This window comes from Odontomachus brunneus, unplaced genomic scaffold (assembly GCF_010583005.1).
Source record: "Odontomachus brunneus isolate Ranch 3 - 2012 unplaced genomic scaffold, Obru_v1 Obru_scaffold_124, whole genome shotgun sequence".
Taxonomy (NCBI): domain Eukaryota; kingdom Metazoa; phylum Arthropoda; class Insecta; order Hymenoptera; family Formicidae; genus Odontomachus; species Odontomachus brunneus.
Genome location: NW_022639574.1, coordinates 829,146 through 841,458, shown reverse-complemented (window position 1 = coordinate 841,458; position 12,313 = coordinate 829,146). Strand labels below are relative to the sequence as shown.

The 12,313-nt window shown below is 31.1% G+C and overlaps 1 protein-coding gene across 1 annotated transcript; it reads left to right on the top strand.

Annotated features, from left to right (window-relative positions):
• The first annotated feature begins 4,727 nt into the window (after positions 1 to 4,727).
• On the top strand, positions 4,728 to 11,334 carry LOC116849693 (cytochrome P450 4C1-like). The gene is made up of 12 exons (XM_032827089.1): positions 4,728 to 4,970; positions 5,275 to 5,384; positions 7,513 to 7,603; positions 8,234 to 8,419; positions 8,498 to 8,591; positions 9,038 to 9,137; positions 9,300 to 9,405; positions 9,479 to 9,585; positions 9,664 to 9,732; positions 10,024 to 10,195; positions 10,382 to 10,561; positions 10,646 to 11,334. The coding sequence occupies exons 1-12, from the start codon at positions 4,808 to 4,810 to the stop codon at positions 10,807 to 10,809; spliced, it is 1,542 nt and encodes a 513-aa protein (XP_032682980.1). The 5' UTR covers positions 4,728 to 4,807; the 3' UTR covers positions 10,810 to 11,334.
• The last annotated feature ends 979 nt before the right edge of the window (positions 11,335 to 12,313 follow it).

Genomic DNA, 12,313 nt, shown 5'->3' with positions numbered 1-12,313 from the left:
TCTCTCTCTCTCTCTCTCTCTCTCTCTCTCTCTCTCTCTCTCTCGGTAAATCTTTAGAAAAACGGGCCCAGCAGTTATGACCTTGACCTTTATATATATATGATAGAAGTCATCCTCCTGAGTAACGTTAAGAAGATTTTAGCCGTTGCTCGTTGTTTGTTAAAAAGTTATTAACAAAAAACTTTTATAAACGGAACGTAATTTTGGCACACAGTACATATTGAAATATGGTAAATAGTACACGTATATGCGTATGTTACGTTCAGTTGCATACGCATGCATGCACACACACTGAGAGAAGAATTTAGTAAATATTATCAAAATTTGGTTACTATTACTAAATGATAGACGTAAATATAGCGGGCCAAAGCTATGGCAATATTTATTAATTAATTTAGTTCTGTAAAATAAATTATTTATTTGACAGCAGTAAAATTTATTTGCTTCCAGAATATATTTGGTAAATAAAACTTATTGAATAGTTGAGCAAAATAAGCGATTTTGTAATAGTTACAAAATTTTTGATAGGTTCAACCAACTATCTGTAATAATAGATATTGAAACGATGTAATAGCTGCAAATGAATGAATTTTTCGTTGTGCTGCAACAAAACATACTTATACTGGTAACAAAATAGAACTCGTACTTACTGATTTTTTTATTATATGAGATGTAACGATTTCATAACAATTATCAAATATCTGTTCATAACTGTAATATATTTCATATTAAATATTTAACATTAAGTAACTATTACTAAATTATTTAATTGATGTTACTGTGAATGCAATTACGTCATACTCCCGATCTATTAAATATTTGGTAATTATTATCATATTTAGTATTAGTTACTAAGGATTCAATGAATTTCTGTAACTAAATGCAGTTTGTTATACTTACCAGTTTTTTCTCTCTGTGCACATACACTGCTTGCTCGCCCGCGCGTTCGCCCGTGTTATATTTTAAGTTTATATTTATTTTAAGTTTATATTTTAAGTTTTATAAATACACACTTTTTCTCACACTTTTGTGAGAAATTCTCACTCTTTAGCTTAAGTACAACAGACTTGCCTCCCCCCGCCGCAGTGCGGGAGCTCTGAGAGGTGTAACCCCCCAGTTACGATTAGGGACACAGTACACGACTAGGGACAGGCACATTTTTTATTTTTTATCATATTTCGATAATATAAACTATATAGGCTATATGGCGGTCGCTTATAGTTTCCGAGATATTAATAAAAAAGATGCCAGTCTCTAACCGTGTAACTGGGGGGAGGGGGGCTACGTCTCCCAGACTCCCCGCACCGCGGTCTGTTGTACTTTTATCTGATCCTTTTGCTTTTGTCATTGATGCCTTTACTATAAATTGGAGTGAATTTTATTTCTATGCTTTTCCGCCTTTTGGCTGATTCGAATAGTTTCAGCCAAACATACCACAGGTTCTCAGTTTTTTATCAGCATAACTTCAAAATATTACAGCATATGGTACTTTTAATTCTTATCGTTCTGCATTATCGTTAATAACTAATATTAATCTTGGTTTCGATGAAAGAATGAGGCGTTTCTTCAAAAGTGTATCCGTGTTAAAACCGTCGAAACCAAAATATGCTTTAACGTGGGATCCGTCGCCCGTTATTACATACCTGGTCTCCTTATGACCTCATGAATGTTTAAACCTAGAGCTTCTCACTCGAAAGTTTGCTACTTTACTAATATTAGCATCAATGCACAGAGTATAAACGCTGTTTTTTTATAAAACGCAGTAACAATTTTTATCGGATACTGTAATTATTAAGGTTCCTGATCGTCTGAAAACCTCAGAAATTAATCGACCATTAATCTTTAATGATATTTCGTCATTTTGAGGATCAGCCTACTTTATCTGTCGTATCGTTTCTGCGTTATTATATTCTTAATTCAATTTAATGCCAGAATCCCCTTCTATCCTATTTCTAACTTTTAAAAAAACCTATACGGGAGGCTTCAAGTCAATCTATTAATTGTTGGATAAGGCTAACTCTCTCCGAGGCAGGAGTTAATACCTCCATTTTTACGACACATTTAACACGTCATGCTCCGCAGACGAAATTTGGAATGCAGTAGGCTGGTTTGAGGACTCTTTGACTTTTGCGAAATTTTATAATGTCGGCCTCTAATGTCGGCATCAGAAGCGATCATTTTAAACCGTTAAGTATAAAATGTTTATACTTAACTTAGTTAATGTTTATAAGCTTACAATTGCATTTATTTTATTGAACGATATTGAACGTTGTCATTAAAGTCTATCTTAATATTTCTTTCTTTTAAGAATTTAAAAATAAATAATTAAAGATTAACTAAATAATTTTCTTGTTATGCTTCCAAGATAATGACTTTATTTATAGCCACAAATTGTTATCTTTGAATAGCTACATTTATCTACGAAATGCAGAGCATAATTATACACGGAAAAAAGGTTTGATTGAATTAACCAAATTCCATCCAGAAATTCCGATTGAAGTAACCCGAATTCTGTTTAAGTTAACAAGATGTTTGGTTGACTTAAACAGAATTCGGGTTACTTTAATCGGAATTTCTGGATCGTTCATATTCGACCAGATATTTGGTTAATTCAACCAAACTCTTTTTTCCATGTATGATCAAACGAACTCCAGAGTGAAGTTCGGTCATAATTATGCGAATGCTTTCGTCCGAGTAGAGACACCCTCCCATTCTTAGAAAATGCTACGTTTTTCTATCTTTGTCCAGATTCGATTTGTGACAAGCTTTAAACCATAAAGTAACCTAGCAACATACTAAACAACATAGAACGCACATACTGAGCAGCCTACACTCGCATTAAAAATTTTTCTGGTCAAACTTTAAAAACACTTGTTGAAAGGGAGTATTATGTGGCATGACTACTATTTATCTACTCGGACGAAAGCATTCGCATAATTATGATCGAAGTTCACTCTAGAGTTCGTTTGATCATATAACTGGCTGAATCTCTTTTTATAAGAGACGATAAGTTTCTTATCGTCTCAAGTTGCATCATTTAACACGCTCAAACATATAAAATTTTAATTTATACATCATAAACGTGTTGAATGACGTGATTTAAAACCGTAAGAGATGTGTGAGAAGAGTTTCAGTGAATTACACGCTTATACGTTTAAGAATAACATATTCGGATTTGCAGTGTTGCTACGCTAGAAAACATTGTATAAAATACGAAAGGGCAAATTTGATGATAAAGAAAATCTAGCGGCAATATTTTGAAGATATCTTTAGCAAAAGATATATCTTATATCTTTTTATAAATATTTATAGATATTTTTTATAAAGATATCTCTAAAGTTAGCTGCAGGAACGACGATAAGTTTTCATTCCTTTACACGATGCACAACAGATATGACGGCATTGGATACAAAATGTTATCTTGTTTAGATACAAATTGAACTTTGGAAATGATTTTTTCCTTCATATCATATTTCATTTTTTAGAAGATTCCTTTGCATGTTTGTACCAGTAAGTCTCGCTGAAACTGTATTTATGAACTATTTTTATAGAACACCGTGTACAGTGCACAGAAGATTATAACATAATGTATATATTTTGTTCTTAAGAGAGCAAGACTTCGCCTCTTAGTATTATGCATTCGCAGATAATGTATCAAAGTTCCAGAAGACACTTATATAAAAATAATGTAAAGAGCGAGAAATCTTCATGTGCTGAACTGCGATTATAAATTTATAATATACTTGTGCAAAACTTTCTATATATTTAATAGAACATATTTAAATCCTAATAAATATTTTTTTTCAATACAAATATATATGTGATTCGAAATTAATTTAAGCTATTCCTTACAACAGTCGATCGTCAGTTATATTGCAATACTTAAATGCTCAATGGCAGTTGGTAAAAAAAGAACAAGATAATACAAAAAAAACAACCGATAAAAATAAACGATATTATAGACGATTATAGATGACGATCGTATCGAAATTCAATGTCGACTTTATTCATTTATGTTAATATTCGTTTTTCATCGAGACTTTTTTTATCTTATGAGATTTTATCGGACGAGATTAATCGCGAAGTTTTGAAGTTATATATATTGACATATTGCCATGATAATTGGAAGATAGCATGTGGTAAAGTTTATCGTTACATGTAATTAATAAAAAAGATCTATTACAACAGTGCATTACAAATTATACAGTTATAATAATATTACAGTTATTATAGCTCTAATTACATGTTTCTTCATTTAACATGTTTAAATACATTAAATTAAAATTTATACATCTCTTTTAGGCGTGTTAAATGGTGTGACTTAAAATAGTGAGAAACATGTAAAAAAATTCAGCCGAATTATACGTTTATGTGTTTGAAATAACAAACTTGAATTTTTAGTGTGACTTTAGTGCCATTTGCAACATATTAATATATTAATAACTGTTACATTGTTGAATTAAATTATATTAACACGTTAATATAACTATTAATGCGCTGTTATGAAATATTTAATTAAAAAAAGGATTAATATGCGTACAAATTGGTATTGAACGACATCTAAGAAACTCAATCATCAATGTTAATAATGAGATATTATCATAGAACAGTTTCAAAAGTATACTTATCAATCACTTTAGAACTTCACTGGAAGTCACACCAGATGTCTCTGTATTATTATATATTGCTGTACCAACAGTTCACACATATCTATTCTTGTATGTCGCGTTGCATCGACAAGTCGTGCAGTTATTATACATTGTGATAATCTTTAACGCCACTACCGTTTACTATCGCGTTCTAGAAAATGTTTTCCGCCGTACTTTTATTACTTATTATTGTAGCCGTTATTGCATTTGCTTATCATTGTTGCGTGCATTATTCAAGAGTCGGGCGATTAATGAATCAAATACCGGGACCGAAGATCCTTCCGGTTTTTGGCAATTTATTGCTATTACAACAAACAAGAGGTAAATAAAAGTTCTTGATATATTCATCATTAATTAATAATAGTTTACTAACGTTCAACTTATTATTTATTCACGTAAGAAGATACAGAGTTTACATATAACATAAAACTATAAACATTATAGCCCACTAATTTTTTCTCCTTCTTATTTAATTTTGCTGTAATTTATTGTAATTTTATTTGCTGTAATTTATTGCACGTTTGACTTACATGAATAACAGCACAGTATATTCAAAAGAATGAGAATGTTAACAACGCACATTTTACATGTATCATTATTTATAATATATTCACATGTTCTTCAGAACAACTCTGGTGCCTTTTTCGTACTCTTTCGGACCAATATTATACCACTTTTAGATTTTGGAATCTCCATTATAGATTGGTAACCATTCATCATCCAGATGATATCGAGGTATTTAAATGAAAAGTAAAATATCAGGGTTGGGAAGTAACGCGTTACTTGTAACGACGTTACTATTTCGTTACTTTTTTTTTATAACAATTTGGTAACGCCGTTATTTTTTTATATCAGTAACGAAAAAGTAACGGCGTTACATTTTCTTCAGTAACGAGTAACGAAATTCATCGTTACTTGTATCGTTGTTTTTTTACTATAGTGGCTTCTGTACACAGAACGTCGCAACGCTTGTCACACGACGAAAGTTTGCAACGATAAACAATTAATGTGCTGCCTTCCGCAAACTCCATTCTACAATAAGCAATAAATCTTAAGTCATAATAAAATTGACCAATCATAGTCGACTACTAGAAGAATAATCCACTGTAATTAGTCAATTTTATTGCAACTTAAAACTTACTGCTTATTGCAGAAAGCCTGTAAAGCGTGGTCTACAATGAGAACTTAAGTCATAAAATTTAAGCTTTAAACTCTAAGCCGTAAGAAACTGACCAGTCACTGACCATCAATTATTTTTCTTATAATTGACTGTGATTGGTCAACTTCTTACGACTTAGAACTTAAAGCTTAAATTTTATGGCTTAAGTTCTCATTGTAGACCGCGCTTAAGGGGCGCCGCACACGAATTCACATAACAATAACGTAAGACGTACCGTAAGAATTGACCAATCACTTTGAATATCGTCGAACTGTAAAATTTCGCCATTTTTGTGAATACTCGATTGTAATTTGTCCATTTTTACGATACGTCTTACGTTACTGTTATGTCAATTAGTGTGCGGCGCCCCTAAAGCCCATTCTACATTAGTTGCAATCGCAAAATCGCAAGGAAAGTGACCAATCATGATTGATTATTCTTTGATCACAAGAAGAACAATCGACTATAATTAGTTAATTTCTTTGCGACCTTGCAATTTGCGACTAATGTAGAATGGGCTTTATGTCGTTATGCAAGAATGTATGCTTTCCACTTAAATATCTTATATTTTGTCTTTATATATGTATAATTTATGTACTGTCTCTCTTACTATTCGTTTTATAAGCCGATTTTAACTTTTTTTTTATAAAAGTAACGGAAAGTAACGATTTTTTTATCTTTACTTTTCAAATAACGGTAATGCGTTACTTTTTAGAATCAGTAACGAGTAACGGTAACGAGTTACTTTTTACCGCAAGTAACGGTAACGGTAACGCGTTACTTTTAAAAAGTAATGTTCCCAATCCTGTAAAATATATATCTACACATCTATAGGGTGTTCAGCGAAGTTACGATGTGCAGGAAAAACATTAACATGAGCATGAAGTCCCACATAATTTTTTACACAAACACATAAAATTTCGAAACACTAAAGAAAAAAATTTGACAAATCAAAACCTACGATGTTTGGCAAGCGAGTTCTGTACCCACGATATTTCACTGAAAATGGCTGAAACATGATTGTTTCTTAGCGACACACACACGACACACTTACGATTGAAAAACATTTGTTTATCGCATCATTATCGAGATTGAGAAACACTTATTTATGGCATCATTATTTTATCTTTAATTTTCAGGCGACAGCCATCGCCTTAACTAATACATAATCGCGTCTTAACTATTATCGATAAATTCATCTATAAAACTTATACATGTGTATTAGAGCGTTTTATGTCAGACATCTTTTTTTCTTAAGAGAGCAAGAGTTCGCCTTTTAGTATTATGCACTCTCGCAGATAATGTATCAAAGTTCAAGAAGACATTTATATAAAGATAATGTAAAGAGCGAGAAATCATCATGTGCTGAACTGTGATTATAAATTTATAATATACTTTTGCAAAACTTTCTATATATTTAATAGAACATAATTAAATCCAAATAAATATTTTTTGTATATTATTTTTGTATATTTTTGTATATATAGAAAAATTATTCTTAAAACAACTATATATTGTTAAATTTGCAATTCAGAAACATTTTGTATTGTTATTGTATATGTTATTGTATTATTACTTATATATTGCAAAAAGAGTAAACATTCTAAAACATGGCTCGTGAAGCGATTGCTTATTTAGCTGCGTGTGAGTTTCAATGATACAATAAACTGATGTTGCACTCAACTTTACTTTTTGTGGTTTTAGGTAATATTAAATAACACGAAGCACCTCGAAAAAGGGCCATTATACGATATTTTGCGTCCATGGTTAAATGACGGGCTTCTTACTAGTACAGGTAACACAATAAAATTATTATTATAATCGCATATGTGCGCTTTATATCATCGAGTACTGTGTACTACACGGAAAAAAACAATTCTGTTGGTGCAACCAAATTTTCGGTTGCTCAGGGATCAGACGAAAACTCTGCTATAAGAACAGAAAAATTCCTTTATGAGGCTTCTGTAGTCAATTGTTCTCAGTTGCTTCAACCGAGTTCTAAAATCGCTGAATGTTCAGACGAATATTTTCGGTTGCGACAACAGAAATATTAGTTTTCAAAATAGAGATATCGCTTCTGATCACCTAATTTTCAGTTGGTTCCTATTTGCTTGCACCAATTAAAATTTTTTTTACTTTTAAGATTTTTTTGTAGATATTGAGTATTCATCTCTTTATTCAGATATTCCGATAAAACGAGAGGCATTATGACATTAGAAAATTAATTAATGAAGATATAAGTGAAGATTAAACTCAAAATCGTGAGACTTGCTCAATATATGCGAAAGTTATTGGTATTTTTTTCTTTCAATTTTGTTCATTTTATATTATTGTTTTTACTTTATATCGCGCGATCTGCCATAACATTCCTGTTGCAAAAATCATTCTAGAATTAATCTTAGTCTTAATCTTATTTCTGTTTTAGGTGCCAAATGGCATTCACGGCGAAAAATGCTAACGCCTACATTTCATTTTAGTATACTGCAAGAATTCACAAATATTTTAATTGAGGAGGGTAAACACATAGTGCAGAAATTAAAGGATGTCGGCGGGATGGTTGAAGTGGATATCGAATCATTTATTTCTGAACATACGCTGAACATAATATGCGGTAAATCATTATATATTTCTGTCACATAATTGTAAAGAAAATTAATTTTGTATATCTGAGAACTGCCTACAATTGTAGAAACTGCCATGGGCACTTCTCTGCACAATCTCGGTACGGCGCAAGAAAAATATCGACAGGAGGTTCGCCAGATGGGTCGGTTCTTCATATATAGGTAATTAATAATCCAAATATCCGTATTTACATGATATCACAAATTGTAATATCATGTAAATCATTATTGGGGCACCATGCGAAAAAAAATAATTATAATTAAAGTACAGACGCGAACAATACGTCATTCGCGAATCGCACAAAATAATCCTTTCAGCCTTAAAAGAACATTATTTAAATCCCTTAAAATATTAATATTGAAATATTTTTAAAAAATCGAGTGTGTTATTGAATCGAAGACAAAACTTACATTCTAATGTTGGCCAGACGATATGCAGTATAAAAGAAAAAGAGATAATGCTAAAAAAAACAATACCACAATATAATTTGATTTCATTAGATAGAATTAAATCTTATTTGTTATTCACTTCTCGTGATTATTCAGAGCCTATTAATATTATTATTTTTTCAGATTTACTTTTAGCATTATATATTTATGTCGTTTAGAGTCATGAGGCCCTGGTTGAACGATACGTTATTCACATTAACGCCTGAGGGCAGAAAACACAAGAAGACACTACAAAATTTACATGGGTTCACTGAAAAAGTACGTCAAAATTAAATTACTTACATTCAGTACACTTTCTAATGTACAAAATTAGAACGAAAAACTTGTATATAAGTATTGATATATTAGTGAAAAAGTCAAGGCGCAATTAGATAAGCCGTAAAATAAATTAATATTTTATTACGTTGACATCATTTTTAGATAATTGCGGAAAGAAAAATGTATCACAAACGTACTGACAATAAGTATTTGCACAATATTACAAATAACGATCCGATGGAAACAGATAACGCAGAAATACTTGGAAGTACGTAAACTAAGTATGAATTTCAACTTCATTCTAATATCGCAAAATCGTAATTGTGATATTTCTGATCCCGTTCGAAAAAAGCGATTCGCCATATTGGATCTTCTAATATCTATGTCTCAGGAAAATAATTTGAGTGATTTGGATATCAGAGAGGAGGTGGATACTTTCATGTTTGAAGTAGGTATACCCTCGTGTAATTTTTCTCGACAGTCTGATATATTATACGAACACAACTAACACGCAAACTGATTATAGGGTCATGACACAACATCGATGGCTATATGTTTCACTCTGTTACTATTAGCAGAACACAAGGATATTCAGGTGCTTTTCTCCATAGAAACATGAGATATGTAATTAAAAGCAGCATCTGATTAATTTTGTTCAATCATTAAGTCGTTAATTAAATCCTGTTGAAAAGATAGAAGCATTAAATACTCATCGCTGTGTATTTTTTCACGTATCGATTGAAATTAATTGATCAAATGAGAATAATCGAAAACTATCTCTAAAATAAATTTAAATATATACGTAGACAATTACTGAAACTATTTTTTGGTGTATATGTGTAAGTATCACGGAGTAGTGTAATTTTAATCAGTGTTGGTGGTACAGGATCGCGTCAGAGAGGAAGTTAAAACAGTGATGCAGCAATGTGAGGGCACATTGACTATGACGTCGTTGCAGAATCTATCGTATTTAGAAAGATGTTTGAAGGAATCGTTGCGACTGTACCCCAGTGTGTTTTTCATAACACGAGTCACCGCGGAGAATGTGCAATTACGCGGTAACAGCCATGAATCTTTATGAATATGTAAACATATTCCAAATTTAATATTTCAAAATTAAATTGAAATGAGGTAACCATAAGTAAGATGATTAATTTTTTATATTTTTTAAACGTAGAAATTATCATAATATTTAATTATCGCGTGTTTATAAGTTACACCTGATTACGAAATACATTTTACAGATTCATATGTAATACCCCGTGGAACAATGACAAATCTCAATATCTTCCACGTTCATAGAGATCCCAATTTCTGGCCGAATCCCGATGTATTCGATCCAGATAGATTTTTGCCTGAAAAGATACAAAAGCGTCATCCTTATTCGTACTTGCCATTCAGTGCAGGACCACGGAATTGTATAGGTAAGCTAGCGCGATGCTCATCTCGCGATGCGATCTCTAGATATAGACAGTTTTTAATACATAAGTTATAAATGTGTGTGGCAGGTCAACGATTCGCTATGTTGGAGTTGAAGGCTATAATAGCTTATCTCGTGCACAATTTCTACTTAGAACCTATTGATTATCTAAAAGACATCCGGATAAATATAGATTTTATTCTTCGTCCGAATAATATGAAGATAAAATTTGTTCCAATACAAGCCGCTTGAGGCAAGTACAAATTTTATGAATGTAAGAAGCGAATGCAAATATATATCACTAAAATCAAAGAATTGTTGATTTTAACATTATAGGTACACAGATATACTTATGTCTGTGCGCGCGTGTATACAAATTTAATATTACGATTATAACACGTGTTTTATATGTATAAATATTGTATACAGAAATAAATGAATGATGTATGTGAAGGTTAAACTTTAAAAGTAAATTGTTTAGTGAATTTAGAATTAATTTTATCTCAATATAAATGCGTAGCAAAAGAAAGGCTAGCACTTAGATGATATTTAATATTGTTTATGTCAAGTATTTTCGTAATTAAAATTTTGAGAAAGAAAAAATATATAATGCAATGAGTACGATTATCTATAATGGATAAACAATGTTTTCTATCCGAAACAATAAAACATATATAACTCAGGAGCAATCAATTTCTTCCTAATACTTCTTAACAGTGTGAAATAACTTGAAATTGTTTAAAAAAAATCTATGGTCAAGATTTACTGCAATAAAAATGCTCCAAATATTACATAAAATATTGATTCAATTAATTATATATGAAATATTTTATGATATTGTGTTCAATTAATTTATTTAATTATATATGAAATATTTTATGATATTATGTGTTCAATTAATTTATTTAATTATATATGAAATATTTTATGATATTATATGTGTATACATATACACATATATAATAGTACGAATATATAAAGTTATCTTGATTTTAACATTAGCTTGGTAGAAATATATGTACTTTCCACTTAAAGTCGTAATATTGAGTTTACAATATTGTAATATTATTATAATATAGATACAATTCACAGATTATCTTATAAATTGCTACCGTGGGCTAGCAGTATATGTTTCATTTACACGTGTAAAAAGTATGCATTTAAATATATAAACTTACACAGATGAAATGTGTAAACAAAATTACACGTATATAAATGCGTAAAATAATGTTTTCTCTTTTATTTTATATTGTTGCTTTGAACTAGTGGCGTAACCAGAAAAAAGTTTCGGGGGGGGATTGTACTTTTCATTCTTGACGAGCAAAAAAAGTTATTCGAAAAAATTTTTCTTACACTTACCAGGTATGTAAATAGGAAACTCGAATTTTTGTATAGAAAATACACGTTTATTGTATGAAAATGATAAAAAATATTTTATTCGAAGTATTGCCCATCGCTAACTATACATTTTTCCCACCTGTCTGATAATTTGTGGATGCCACGCCAAAAAAACTGTTGCTCTTTTGAGGCAAACCAGTCATCGAGCCATTTTCGTACATTTTCGTAAGAACGGAAGCGCTGCTTAGCAAGTGCGTGTCCCATCGATGCAAATAAATAGTAATCGGACGGAGCCAAGTCTGGTGAGTAAGCCGTATGCGAAAGTATTTCCCAACTAAACGCCTCAATCGTTTCCTTGACCAGTTTTGCTGTGTGTGATGGTGCATTATCATAAAACAAAATCACTTTGTGTTGCCTT

Bases quoted from the DNA above. Each gene is read 5' to 3' on its own strand.
- LOC116849693 (XM_032827089.1), top strand. From the start codon at position 4,808: ATGTTTTCCGCCGTACTTTTATTACTTATTATTGTAGCCGTTATTGCA. The intron at 9,733-10,023 runs GTGCTTTTCTCC...TTGGTGGTACAG, and splicing joins CAGAACACAAGGATATTCAG to GATCGCGTCAGAGAGGAAGT. The intron at 10,562-10,645 runs GTAAGCTAGCGC...TGTGTGTGGCAG, and splicing joins AGGACCACGGAATTGTATAG to GTCAACGATTCGCTATGTTG.